The 13,773-nt window shown below is 42.8% G+C and overlaps 1 protein-coding gene across 7 annotated transcripts in view; it reads right to left on the bottom strand.

Moving 5' to 3' along the window:
• Positions 1-13,773, bottom strand: part of malrd1 (MAM and LDL receptor class A domain containing 1) — a 408,484-nt gene that overhangs the window by 387,078 nt on the left and 7,633 nt on the right. For all 7 annotated transcript variants that reach the window (XM_043690416.1, XM_043690424.1, XM_043690417.1 and 4 more), the window contains exon 2: positions 7,871-8,008. In XM_043690416.1, coding sequence (XP_043546351.1) covers positions 7,871-8,008 — 138 coding nt within the window. The remainder of the gene's footprint in view (positions 1-7,870; positions 8,009-13,773) is intronic.

The raw sequence follows: 13,773 nt of genomic DNA, 5'->3' as shown, positions 1-13,773 counted from the left end.
TGGTTCAGGAATAAGCCCTTCATCAGGAATGTGGAGGGGGAAGGGGGCTGAGAGATAAAAAGGGGGTGGAGGTGGGGCTGAGGGTAAGGTAGGTGGGAAGGTAATAGGTAGATGTAGGTGGGGGTAATTGTGCTAGGTCGGTGGGGAGGGTGGAGCAGATAGGTGGGACGGAAGATGGACAGGTAGGACAGGTCAAGAGGGCAGTGCCAATTTGGAGGTTTGGATCTGGAATGAGGTGAGGGGAGGGGAGATTTGGAAACTACTGAAGTCAATGTTGATGCAGTGTTGTTGTAGGGTCCTGAGACAGAAAATGAGGCATTCTTGCTCCAGTTGTCGGGTGGTTTTGATTTGGTGGTGGAGGTGGCCCAGGATTTGCATGTCCTTGGGGGAGTGGGAGGGGGAGTTGAAGTGTGGAGACTTAACTTCCAGTGTAAGTCTAAAAATGAATGATACCTGAGTCACCTGTTGCATATTTAATCCAATTTGGATCAAAGTGAATATGATTTACTAACTTTGAGGTATGTTACCCTCAAGTTACTGAGTGAATTAATTAACTATTTCTTGCTGAATCATCAAGGAGGATGGCAATGTGGTAAGAGAAATTGATTGAGGATAAATCACAATTTGTCAAGCTAACAATATTGCTTTCCCAATTCTCACACCCCAACACCTCCACCCTCACCTCCTTATTTTATCTCACGAATCTGCAACAATGTATAAAAAATTGCAGGAAATTGGACAGTCACTGATCCCTCCTTAAAATCTAAACTTTGTTCCTCTTATTTAATCAACAATTAAATATATGGAGATATCATCGGCATTTCAGTTTAACAGGTTAATCCTTCAATAGTTACTATGTATGTACATGGGAAGCTATGCCACATTAACATCATTAGTACATGAGAATGAGGACAATGTGAGAAAGGAGCATTGACTCAACCACATGTATAGTAATTGTCTATGGTTACAGGGAAGTGAATAAAGGTTACTTTGAAAAAAACCTTTGCTACCAGTCAGAGCTCTTAGAAAGAGTAAGAACTCAATATCTCCTAAAGCACAGTCAAACAAAACTAGAATTTCAATAGGAAGAGGTGAGATTTCACTGAACGTCAATCACAGAAACATTAGTTTAGGTCGGGCACCATGCATCATTTAGGGAATAGGCACAGGAATATACCATTCAGCCTGTTGAACCGCATCAACCATTTAATGTGATCATGGCTGATCGAACACTTCAATGCCTTCTACCACCCCATCCCCATAACTTTAACCCGATTGAGAATCAAAAGTTTATTCACCTCCACTTTAAATATGTTCAATTCTGAGTTATCACAGCTCTCTGTGTTAGAAAACTCCAAAGATTCACAACCCCTGAGTAAAATGAATTCCCCTCATATTGGTCCTAATTGACATCCACTTTATTTTTAACCTGTTCTCCCTGGTGTGAGATTCTCCAACAAGAAGAAATATCTTACTTGCTTCTACACTGTCTGTCCTTTTAAGTATTTTGTAGATTTCATTTGAATTCCGTATCATTCTTTGAAACCTTTGAGAATGGAGGCCAAGTTTTACACAATCTCTTGTCTTAGGGCGGTCCCACCATACAGGGACCTGGCTTCTACACTCCCTTTCCTTTTAAGTATTTTGTTGATTTAGTTTGAATCACCTCTCATTCTTCGAAACTTTTGAGAATGGAGGCCAAGTTTGCACAATCTCTCTTCATAGGGTCGTCCCAATATACTGGGAACAAGTCTGGTGAACCTTCATTGCATTCTCTCTATGCCAATAAAATCTTTACAGAGATAAGGGACCAAAACTGCTTACAGTACTCCACATACAGTCGAAACAAGCTTCGATGCAACTGAAACAAGACTTCGTTAGTAGTGTACTCAAATCTTCTTGCAATAAAGGCAAACATTCCATTGGTCTTCTTAACAGCTTGCTGCATGTGTATGTTTGTCTTCAGTGACTTACTAGATAAGAATGTGGACATTTTGGGCCAGTGGGCCACGGAATGGAAAATGGAATGTAATGCACAGAAATGTGAAGTGTTGATTTTGGGAACCATGATGTGGATGTGGAGGTGGAGGTGTTAGACTGGGGTGGACAAGGTCAGAAGTCACATGACACCAAGTTGTAGTCCAACTGGTTTGTTTGAAATCACAAGCTTTCAGAGTGCCACTCCTTCTTCAGGTGAAGTGACAAAGGAGCAGCGCTCCGAAAGCTTGTGATTTCAAATAAATCTGTTGGACTATAACCTGGTGTCATGTGACTTCCTGCATTTTGGGAAGACAAACCAGGACAGGACCCTGGGGAGTGTTGTGAAACAGACAGATCTAGGGGGTACATAGTTCCTTGACAGTAGTGTCACAGGTAGACAGGATGGTGAAGAAGGCATTTGACATGTTTGCCTTCAGCGGTCAGAGCACTGAGTACAGGAGTTGGGACGTCATGTTACATCTATACAAGACATTGGTACGGTCACAAATGGAGTACTGCATAAAGTTCTGGTCAACCTGCTATAGGAAGGATGGAACTAAACTGGAAAAAGTGCCATAAAGATTTACAAGGATGTTTCCAAGACTGTAAGTTTTGAGTTATAAGGAGAAGCTGGATAGGCTGGGGATTTTTCCCTGGAGTGTAGGAGGCTGAAGGGTGAAAATCATAAAGGGCTTAGATAGGTGAATGGCCAAGGTCTTTTCCCCAGGGTAGGGGAGTCCACAACTAGGGAGCATAGATTTAAGGTGACAGGGGAAAGATTTAACAGGGATATGAGGGGTAACTTATGCACACAGCGGGGGGGTGTGTATATGGAATAAGCTACCAGATCAAGTGTAGAGGCAAGTAGAATTCCAACAATTAAAAAATTTGGACAGGTACCATTTATAGGAAAGGTTTGTGGGCCAAATGCAGGCAAATGATTCCAGTTCAGTTCAGGAGACCCAGTCAGCATGAACAAGCTGGGAGGAAGAACCTGTTTCTATGCTGTATGACTCTTTGATTCAATAACATGCAAATCTCTTTACACAAGTGCACATTCCAACCTCTAACCATTTAACAAATATTCTGCACATCTGGTTTTTCTACCAAGGTGAATAACACCACATTTTTCTGCATTGCCATGTTATTGTCCACCATGAAGCCTATTAGAATCCTTCTTAAAATGTTTTATATCCGCCTCACAACACAGAATCCTTTTAGCTTTGTATCATCAGCAAATTTGAAAGTATTACATTTGGCCCTCCATTTCAAAATCATTGGTGTATATTGTGAACAACTGGGGCCCGAGTATTGATCCTCATGGTATCTCACTAAGCACAGTCTACCAATGTGAGAATGATCCATTTATTTCTACTTTATGTTGGGTCTGGTCATTACTCCTTTAACCCATGCCAGGACATTACCTCCTACTCCATGTGCTTTAACTTTGTGATCAACCTTCTGTGGGCTATTTTATATAAAGATCTTCTGAAAACACAAATATACTGCATCCATTGACTCCCTTCATCACTTATGTCAGTGACATCCTCAAAACCTCCAACAGGTTTGTCAAACACAATTTTTCATTCACAAGTCCATGTTGACTATGCCCAACAGGGGGCGGTGATGGTGTCGCATTATTATCACAATAATTTTAGTAACCAGGCCCAGTTAATGTTCTGGGGACCTAGTTTGAAATCCTGCCACATGGTGAAATTTGAATTCAGTAAAGGTTTGAAGTTGAAAGTCTAATGATGACCATGTTGTTGGTCAGGATCTGTCCTTTCGGGGAAGAAATCAACTGGTCTGCCCTATACGTTACTCCAGACCCACAGCAATGTGATTCTTTTGAAATGGCCCAGTAAGCTATGATGTTGCAACAATCATTAGAAAGTCTCAAAAAAGAAATCAAACCAGATGGACCTAGGCACTGGAAACAGCAATGGCAAAAATGGCCCTGTTGATTCTGCAAAGCCATAGAATCCTAGAATCCCTACAGTGCAGAAAGAGGCCATTCAGCACATCGAGTTTGCACTGACCGTCCAAAGAACATCTCACCCAAACCAACCCCCGCTCCCCCGCTCCCCCATTCTATCCCCATAACCCTCTACATCCCATGGCTGATCCACCTAGCTTGCACATCCCTAGACACTATGGTTCAATTTTCAGCATGGCCAATACACATAACCTGCCAGCATCACCATCCCTAGATATATCCTGTCCCACCAGCAGGACAGACTCAACAGATGTGGTGGAATAGTAGTATACAGTTTGGGGATAGTTGCCCTGGGAGTTCTCAACATTGTCTCTGCATCCCATGAAATCTCATGGCTTCAGTTAAACCTGGGCAAGGAATCCTCCAGTTGATTACCACATAGCATATTCCCTCAGCTGATGAACAATACTTAGAGAAAGCACTGGGGGCAGCAAGGATGCAGATTGTATCTTGGTTGGCGATTTCAATGCCCACCAGTAATGGCGGCTAAACAGAAATATGCTGATCAAGCTGGTCAGGCCCTAAGGAACAAAGCTGCTAGACTGGGTCTACAGCATGTGGTGAGAGAACCAACAAGAGGGAAAAGCAAATTTGACCTCATCCTTACCAATCTGTCAGCTTCTGATATATTTGTCTTGAAGGAACATATAATTAATGTGAGCCATGTAATACTTCTTTAAAGACTGCCCACTGCCTATGGATAGTCATCCATTTTAATGAATTTTCCCAATCCAGCTCAGCTAACTTGTATCTCATACTTTCATAGACCCTCATTCAAACTGAACTTCCTTGGAGAAAGTGAGGACTGCAGATGCTGGAGATCAGAGTTGAGACTGTAGTGCTGGAAAAGCACAGCAGGTCAGGTCAATCGAAGTTTCTCCTGCTCCTCAGATGCTGCCTGACCTGCAGTGCTTTTCCAGCACCACACTCTCGACTCTGAACTCACTTGCTTCAGATTAAGATGTTATTATAGGCTCATTTACAAAAAGATTATTAATTAGATCATTTTCATTCCATAAGGCTAAATCTGAAATGGCCTGTCATCCAGTTTGGTCTTTAATGAGCTGCTCTTGAAAAGAATCTCTAACACATGCCAGAAACTCATCGACCAATGAGCTATCAAGCGCTCAATTGGTTTACCCAGTCTAAATGCAGATTGAAGTCATCCACTATTACTGTGTTGACCAGACTACAAGCTTCTCTTATTTCCTGATTAATACCATGCCCACACTACCTCTATTATTTGGTGGTCAATTAATGAATCCACCCAATGTCTGCTGCACCTTGCTGTTTATTAGCTCCGCAGAAACGAACTGCACACATTGTTCTTCTGATCTCCCTTACTAATGTACCTTGTTCCACTTCCTTTTCCTTCTTGTCCATCCTTTTCAAACATTGAATATTCTTGAATATTGAGTTCCTAGTTTTGGTCACCATAGAGCCAACATCCTGTAATGGCATTTAGATCATACCACTATGTCCTGATTTGTGCACGAGATCATCCACTTTGTTGGGAAAGCTATGCACATTCAAGTAGAATTCCCTTCACTTTGTCTTTTTTTGATATCATTCGGCATTTGAACCATCCTCCAAGCGTGACTTTGTTTCTCATGTCTTCTGGTTTCCCTAGCAGCTTTTCCCCTTCCTGATACCAGGTTATGCCCCTTCTAATTTTGGATACCGCTCAGGTTCTCGTCTCGCTGCCAAGCTAGTTTAAACCAGCCTCAACAAGACTAACTGTTTAAAGGTCAAACTAGAATAAGGATTATCACATAATGAACCATGGGGAAGAAGCAGGCAGTAGTTAGAACAGAGCAAAGGAAGTCACAGATGGCAATTTGCTACAGGCATTTGCTTTAAAATACCCTAATCTTGCCTTCGAGTATCCTGGAGACAACAAACAGGTTAATGAGCATGCACCTAGGAAAGGTAGATAGCTTTGTCCCTGAGAAATGGGTCTGGTAGCAACAAATCTCTCGGCCTGCGCTTTTGTGTTCCATTTGGTATTATCAGAACTTATTTAGAAAGAGATGACTATAGTACCAACACAGATCTTTCTAATGCTATTAACCAATATGTTTTATGATTCCAATTAGTGCATGAACCTTTGGTTTAGAAAGATTAATAACCAGAATATAAGGCCTTAAGTCTGTCTTATTCTAAGGGAAAATTCCACAAACCTCAAAATAAGCTGTAGCAATTTCCAGGGCTTTGGGTTTTATGCAAGCTAATTCTGAAAATAAACTTCAAGCCAAACAATTCAGCAAAGAACAAACGTTAATATATTGGTTAAATAAACAGGAATAGATCTGTGGTATTAATCCCTCAAACTTGGTTAGAGACAAAAAAAAACTGCAGATGCTGGTATCCAACGTAGCCAGGCAGGAGGTTGGAAGAACACAGCAAGCCAGGCAGCATCAGGAGATGGAGAAGTCAACGTTTCAGGTGTAACCCTTCTTCAGGACTGGGGCTGGGTGTCGGGGGAGCTGCAGATAAAGGGAGTGGCAGGGGCAGGGTGGTGAAGTGAGGGTAGGTGAAGACTGGTAGAGGGTACAACCTGGTTGGTCAATGGGAGGGATGAATCCAGTTGGTGGCAGGGAGCAGTGGAAGGAAGGGGGAGGGGCTGGGAAGGGAGTCAGGAGATAGGGAGGGAGGTTATCTGAAATTGGAAAATTCAATGTTGAGTCTTCTGGGCTGTAGGCTGCCCAGACGGAAGATAAGGTGTTGTTCCTCCAATAGGCGCTGTGGTACCTTTTGGAGGAGGCCAAGGCTAGTCATGTTGGAAAGGACGTGGTTGGGGGTAATTAAAATGGGCAGTGTCTGGGAGGTCTGGTCGGCCCCTGCAGGCCTTGCTGAAATGCTCGGTAAGCCGTTCCCTAAGTTTACGTTCGGTCTCCCCGATATAAAGAAGACCACATTGGGAGCACATGATGCAGTAAACTAGGTTGGAAGTGAGGCAGGTAAACCTCTGTCTCACCTGGAAATACTGGGAAATTGACGTTTTGGGCAGGAGCCCTTCATCAGGAATCCTAATGAAGGGCTCCTGCCTGAAACGTCAATTTTCCTGCTCCTTGGATGCTGTGCATTTCCAGCACCACTCTAATCTTGACGCTAATCTCCAGCATCTGCAGTCCTCACTTTCACCTGGAAGGACTGTTTGGGGCTCTGGATGGTGGTGAGGGGTGTGGTGTACTGGTGGGTTTTGGACCTTTCTTGGTTGCAGGGAAAAGTACCTGGGGGTTTGGGGGTGGGGTTGGGGGGGTGTTGGTGGGGAGAGTGGCTCAAACCAAGGACGGTCAAAAGTAATGGTCCTAGCAGAAGATGCAGAGGGGTGTGGAGGGGAAGATGTTCTTCATGGTGGGGTCTAGTTGGAGTTGGCGAAAGTGTTTAACAATGATGTGTTGGATGTGGAGACTGGTAGAGTGGTAAATGAGGACAAGGGGGACTCTGTCTTTATTGCATTTGGGGTGAATGAGCCTCTGTCGCATCTGCTCGGACAAGGAGACATTCCCCTCGCGAGCATCCCAGATGTCCACCTATTTTGAACAAGGTGCTTTTCCTCCCCCCATCATCCAGTTAGCTCTCCACCACACCACCTCCATTTCCCATTCCACTAGTCCAAACCAGCCTGGCCTGCTGTGTTCTTCCAGCTTTCTGCCTGTGTATCATGAATTCCTCAAAAGCAGAACTTAAATACACAATTATGTTTAAAAATACAATCATAGACTAGATTTTCTTCTGTGAACTTATGAACACTTATAAAAAATAACGAGCATAAATGTATCAAACTCTTAGTCCTTGTGAATAATTGTCACAGTGTAACTCTTTTTATACTTAAACCAGTTTTAATGCAATTTACTATCAAGTTAGAGGCAAATATTTATACTTCCATACCTGATCGATTTCCCCTGTGGTCAATCTCCGGTCCAATGCCACTGTCGCCATTCATTCTGGTCCATCTGGCCGGTGATGCCTGATCGATAGACCAGTTACAGAAACCAGCCTCAAAGTCACATTTTTCATATGAAAAGCCTTTTCAAAAAATGAAAATGTTAATAATCTAAAACAACAAGGATGAACACAACAACTCATTAATTATCAGAAAATGCTGAACAAACTCAACAGGTCTGGCAGCATCTGTGGAGAGAGAAACAGAGTGAATGTTATATATCAAGTTATTCTTCAGAACTGAAAGAGACTGGAAAATGATTGTTCTGATGATGTTGATGACGGGGAGGAGGAGTGAATGAAAGAGATGGTGAGAGTACCAAAACTAAAAGGCAAAGGGAATGCAAATGGTGGTAAAGGAGTGATAGAGATATAAAATGGATGTAAATGATAAGCGTGAAAAGGAGAAATGGGTCTCCTCTTCTGAGAGTAAAGCCAATGAGACACTAACAAGACACAGCCTGAGTTGGAGAGGGGTGTTGTCTGGAAGACAGAGGTCATGTTCCTTTGACTGTTCTCAATTTTGATTACAACCACCTGCTGTCCACCCCACCCTGGCCATGGTCTGTTTGTATCTTGTTGCCTTTACTCTCAGTATAGCAGATTTTTTTTTCCTTTCAACAATAGTCTTTCATACCCTTTACTACCATTGTCTTTCTCTTTTGCTAAATCAAACTGTTACTATCTTTTACATCCACTTCCCCTCCCCTTTGATCTACCGCAACAAAATAATCAATTTCCTGTTCCTTTGAGTTCTGAAGAAGAATCACTCAATTTGTAATATTCATTCTGTTTCTCTCCCCACAAATGCCACCAGACCTGCAGCGTTTCACCAGCATTTTTAGTTTCGGTTTCAGATTTCCAGCATCGACAGTTCGTTGTTTTATTTTATTGATAAGGGGAAAAGTTTAAGGGAGATATGCGTGGAAAGTTCTTTAGCAGAGAGTGGTGGTTACCTGGAATGCTTTGCCAGCAAAGATGGTAGAGGCAGGCAGTATACTGTCATTTAAGATTTATCTAGACAGATAATGAATGGGCAGGAAGCAGAGGGAAACAGATCCTTAGAAAATAGGTGACAGGTTTAGATAGAGGATCTGGATCAGCACAGGCTTGGAGGGTCAAAAGACTTGTCCTTTTGCTGTAACTTTCTTTGTTCTTTGTTCTTACCTTCATTGTAATAACTAACACTACCAACTTATCTTCACTGTCTATAATTAAAATTCATAACTTTATTTCAGTATTTATTATTGACGTTGATGACACATATCTTCAGTACTCATATGCCACGAACATCGTCGCCGCCTGGGTTCAACTCCCAGTCAGGGTAAGAGGATTTATTGGGCTGGCACAGTGGTTAGCACTGTTGTCTCAATGCTATGGGCACAGGCTCAATTCCAGCCTCGAGTGACTGGCCATGTGGAGTTTGCACATTCTCCCTGTGTCTGCATTGATTTCCTCTGGGTGCTCTGGTTTCCTTCCACAGTCCAAAGGTGTGCAGATTAAGTGTACTGACCATGCTGAAAATGACAATGTAGTGACCAGGGATGTGCAGGTTAGGTGGATTAGCTATGGAAAATGTGGGATTGCAGGGATAGGTTTGGGGTGGGGGGGGAAGGGGAATGCCTATGTCTGGTTAGGATGCTCTTCAGAGGGTCAGTGCAGACCCAATGCGCTGAATGGCCTCTTTCCACACTGTAGTGATTCTATGAGAACTGAGTAATAGCATCTCTGAACAGGTTGATTAGAAAATATCTGTACCCATGACACTTCTTGGCATTCATTAGCCAGCCAGGAACAGCTGCAATGACATGGTTATGCACCACCGTAATTATGAAATGATCCACTCACTAAGATTACTAGGCTCATGATTCATGGATCCAGCTTTAAAGTCCACTAAAGTGTGCATTGATGGAGAATTTGTAAATGGAGTAGAAGGAGTCAACATTTTTATTGAAATCAGATTGCAAAGTCTTTAGGATAGCATGGAATGGATGAAACATTCACTTTTCAACAGCAGTGCATTCATTAAATGTCAAAAGACATTAATATGCGAGGCAGTAATAGAAAGAGCAAGCACTCTATCTCATTCAGAGGACAGAAAGCACACTGAAAGAGGAAGTATCGTGTTCTCACTTGCATACACCACTGGCTTTGGGATAAAGGCCAACATTTCAGTACATTTCTAATTACCTTTTAAAATGTATGTGAATAGTTTAGATATGGATATCTGGAAGCAGCAGCCAAAGACATATTCAGTTGAGTAGCTTTACAAAGAGACTGTAATAAGAATTTTCCAAGTGAAATGAATTTCTATAATTTGCCAAAAGTGATTAATGTGGGATACCAGAGGAGGAAATGATGGCTTAGAGTGAGCTTTGATCAGACACCATCTGGAGTCCTGTATCGGGTCCGGAACCTCAAACCTCAGGAAAAACATATTGGCTTTCAAAGGATTATCAAAGATTTAAATTACAAAAGCAGGTTGCAAAAGCTTGAATGGTACTCTGTTGAATTTAGAATGCTGATCTGACTGTCCTGTTCCAAATGATTAATGGATTGAATACAGTCAGTACCTAGAAACTATTTCTTCTGGTGGATGTATTCAGAACAAAGGCACATTATGGAAGATTTTCCTTTTTTCAGTCTAAGTGTCGGATAAGTACCTTTCTGTCTGAGACATCCCCTCGCCCCACCAGCAAGCAGAGATCAAGTGTAAATGAGGTGACTTTTCAAATGGAGATATCGCACTCTATCTGAGGTTACTGGTTAATTTGAGGGAACAGTCACTTAGTGCAGCAGTAAAGCATGGAAAGCCGGATTACTGGATGAGTGACAGTGCTGCAGTCTCAGTAAGTGTTTTGGGGAGGGTTTGTGGGCTAAGTGAGAGAGATATGAGACCAGTTGGAGGCAGGGGAAGGGGTTGAGGCCTACATCCTGTCCTGACAGGCAGGTTGCCCCATTTTCCCAATTGGTAAGGCTGCTATTTTCTCTCACTTAGTTGAGAAGGTTTATCGGGTCAGTGACAGGTCCAGGCCTTTAAGTGGTCATTATTTAACCATTTTAACCTTATAAATTGGTGGTGAGTTGGAAAGATTAACAATGGAATTCCAATGGGTGGCACGGTGGCACGTGGCACAGTGGCTAGCACTGCTGCCTCACAGCACCAGAGACCCGGGTTCATTTCCTGCCTCGGGCAACTGTCTGTGTGGAGTTTACACATTCTCCCCGTGTCTGCATGGGTTTCCTCCAGGTGCTCTGGTTTCCTCCCACAGTTCAAAGATGTGCAGGTTAGGTGAATTGGCCGTGCTAAATTGCCTGTAGTGTTAGGTGAAGGGGTAAATGTAGGGGAATGGGTCTGGGTGGGTTGCTCTTCAGAGAGTCAGTGTGGACTTGTTGGGCCAAAGGGCCTGTTTCCACACTGTAAGTAATCTAATCTAATTTAATCTACCCTGAAATTAATTGCTAATGTAATGGAAAGCGGATGGTTATCTTTGTGCCAGCCCACCAGATTATTTGCCTTTTCTCCATTTTCCTACACTTCTCAAAGGGAAAATCCTGCCCAAAATCTTCAGATTAGAGCTAGAGAGAAAACACTTTTTCACAGAACGTTTGATGGGAAAAGGTTCTCTCTCAAAAGACAACAGCTATTTGATTTTTTCTTTGACGAAAATCGGGGCTGATCTAACTTTGTTTGGCTAAGAGCCAGTCGTGTTGAGTTTTTTGGAAGGAAGCTTGCTGTGAGGCCCAGACAGATTTTGCACTGTATTTTACCAAACTTGCTGTCTACCCCAATCCTACCCCATCCTTCAAATTAGATTCTTGTCCCATGCTATTACACACCATACAGGGAACTCACCACTTATCAGATGTCTGCTGCACCATATTTGAAAGACCTCGGTGCACCTGGACAATCATTGACATTCCAAAGCTGCCCTGCTTGGTCAAGAACAGAATCTGAACCTATTGTTCAGGGGAAGATGGCTGTTTGCTTCTCTGACAGGGACCTGAAGGGGCACACACTACTTGAAGCGCTGACCATGCCAATCAGATCTTAGCAGCCAAGTCCAAAGTTGCCACTCTGGTTGAAGGGGTCTCAATAGTGCGAGGAACAGCAGCACTGCCATATGGAGGTCACTTAATCCCTCCCTTTTCCTCATGTCAGGAGAAGCAAGACCAAATTTACAAGACCGTTTACAAGTTCGCTGCTAACATCACCATAGTCAGTCAAATCTCAGATGGTGACGAAAGAGACTACAGACGGGAGGTGGATGACCTGGAAAAATGGTGCACTGAGAACAACCTAGCTCTCAATGCCAGCAACACCAAGGAACTCATTATTAATTTTCGGCAGGATATTACTCATGCCCCCCTACACATTAACAGCACAGAGGTGGAACGAGTGGAGAATGTCAGGCTCCTGGGAGTGGTCATCCACAACAAGCTTTCTTGGACTCTTCATGTGGTCGCACTGGTTATAAAGGCCCAACAACGTCTCTTCTTCCTCAGGCAGTTGAGGAAATTTGGCATGACGGCGAATATTCTTGCCAACTTTTTTTTTATAGATATTTTTATTAGAAATTTAACATTTTTACAAGTTTACAAAAATAAACGAAATTTGGCATGATGGCGAATATTCTTGCCAACTTTTATAGGTGCACCATCGAGAGCATTCTGTCTGGATGTATCACTACCTGGTATGGCAAGTGTCCCATTCAAGATCAGAGGCAGTTACAGAAAGTGGTGAACTAGGCCCAGACAATCACAAAGGCCAGCCTCCCATCTATAGAATCCATCTACCAGGCCCACTATCAAGGAAAGGCCACCAGCATTCTCAAAGATCCATTCCACCCTGGCAAAGTTTTTCTACAACCTGTACCATCGGGGAGAAGGTATAGAAGCCTGAACACACACACCAGCTGGTTTCGAAACAGATTCTACCCGACTGTGGTTAGAATACTGAATAGACCCACAAGCTCTTAACATTCGCCTGTACCTGTGTTTTTGTTTTTGCTGCTGTTTACCTATTTTTTATTTATCTATGCTGCTTACTCTGTGATCTCCCTGTATTGCTTACAAGACAAAGTTTTTCACTGTGCCTCGGTACACATGATAATAAATTCAATTCAATTCAATTCAATTCAATTCAATGGAGCTGAAAGGAGGATGAAGGAGAGCGTGACATTCATCTCCTCAGCCTCTATGAGGAGAGAATCCCATCTCTCGCAGTAGAGGACGTGGACCACTCCTGCAATGATACCGAGACATCTGTGTCCTACCAAGCGATTAAGTGCCACTCTTCATTCCCTGCCATTCTCACAGTAACACTGTTGTCAATGTCATCCATTTCATGCCATATCTAACCCCAGGTCAAGACATCTTCTTGGTCTGTTGTCTTGGAGATACCACTAGCATATCCATCATCACTGCTTCCCCTGAAGCTACCTCCTCAAACTCTGAGGACAAGAGTACCAAGGCCTCAGAGACAACATTGGCAAAGCTGCGTCCAACACCCTTCCCCAGGCCAGATATTAGACTTCTTATCTGTTTCTATTACAAATGCCACAATAGCCCATTTTGCTCAATGACTGTAATATTCCATCATACGTGTAATATAATGCTAGGGTATTAAGAGATATGGAATAAAGTTGGGTAAGTAAAGTTGACATATTGATCAGACATGATGTGATTGGATAACAGAACAAACGGGACAAAAATGCCTCATTCTACTCCTAGTTTTCTATGGCATTTATGGCAATGATGTGAGATTGCTAGCAAAGAGTGACGTATGCCAAAATACTTGTGCACATAATCAAAAAACAGCAACACAATAAGGCAATCACATTATGTTG

This window comes from Chiloscyllium plagiosum, chromosome 5 (genome assembly GCF_004010195.1).
Source record: "Chiloscyllium plagiosum isolate BGI_BamShark_2017 chromosome 5, ASM401019v2, whole genome shotgun sequence".
Taxonomy (NCBI): Eukaryota; Metazoa; Chordata; class Chondrichthyes; order Orectolobiformes; family Hemiscylliidae; genus Chiloscyllium; species Chiloscyllium plagiosum.
The sequence above is the reverse complement of the archived record's forward strand: the minus strand, read 5'-3'. Positions and strand labels throughout refer to the sequence as shown.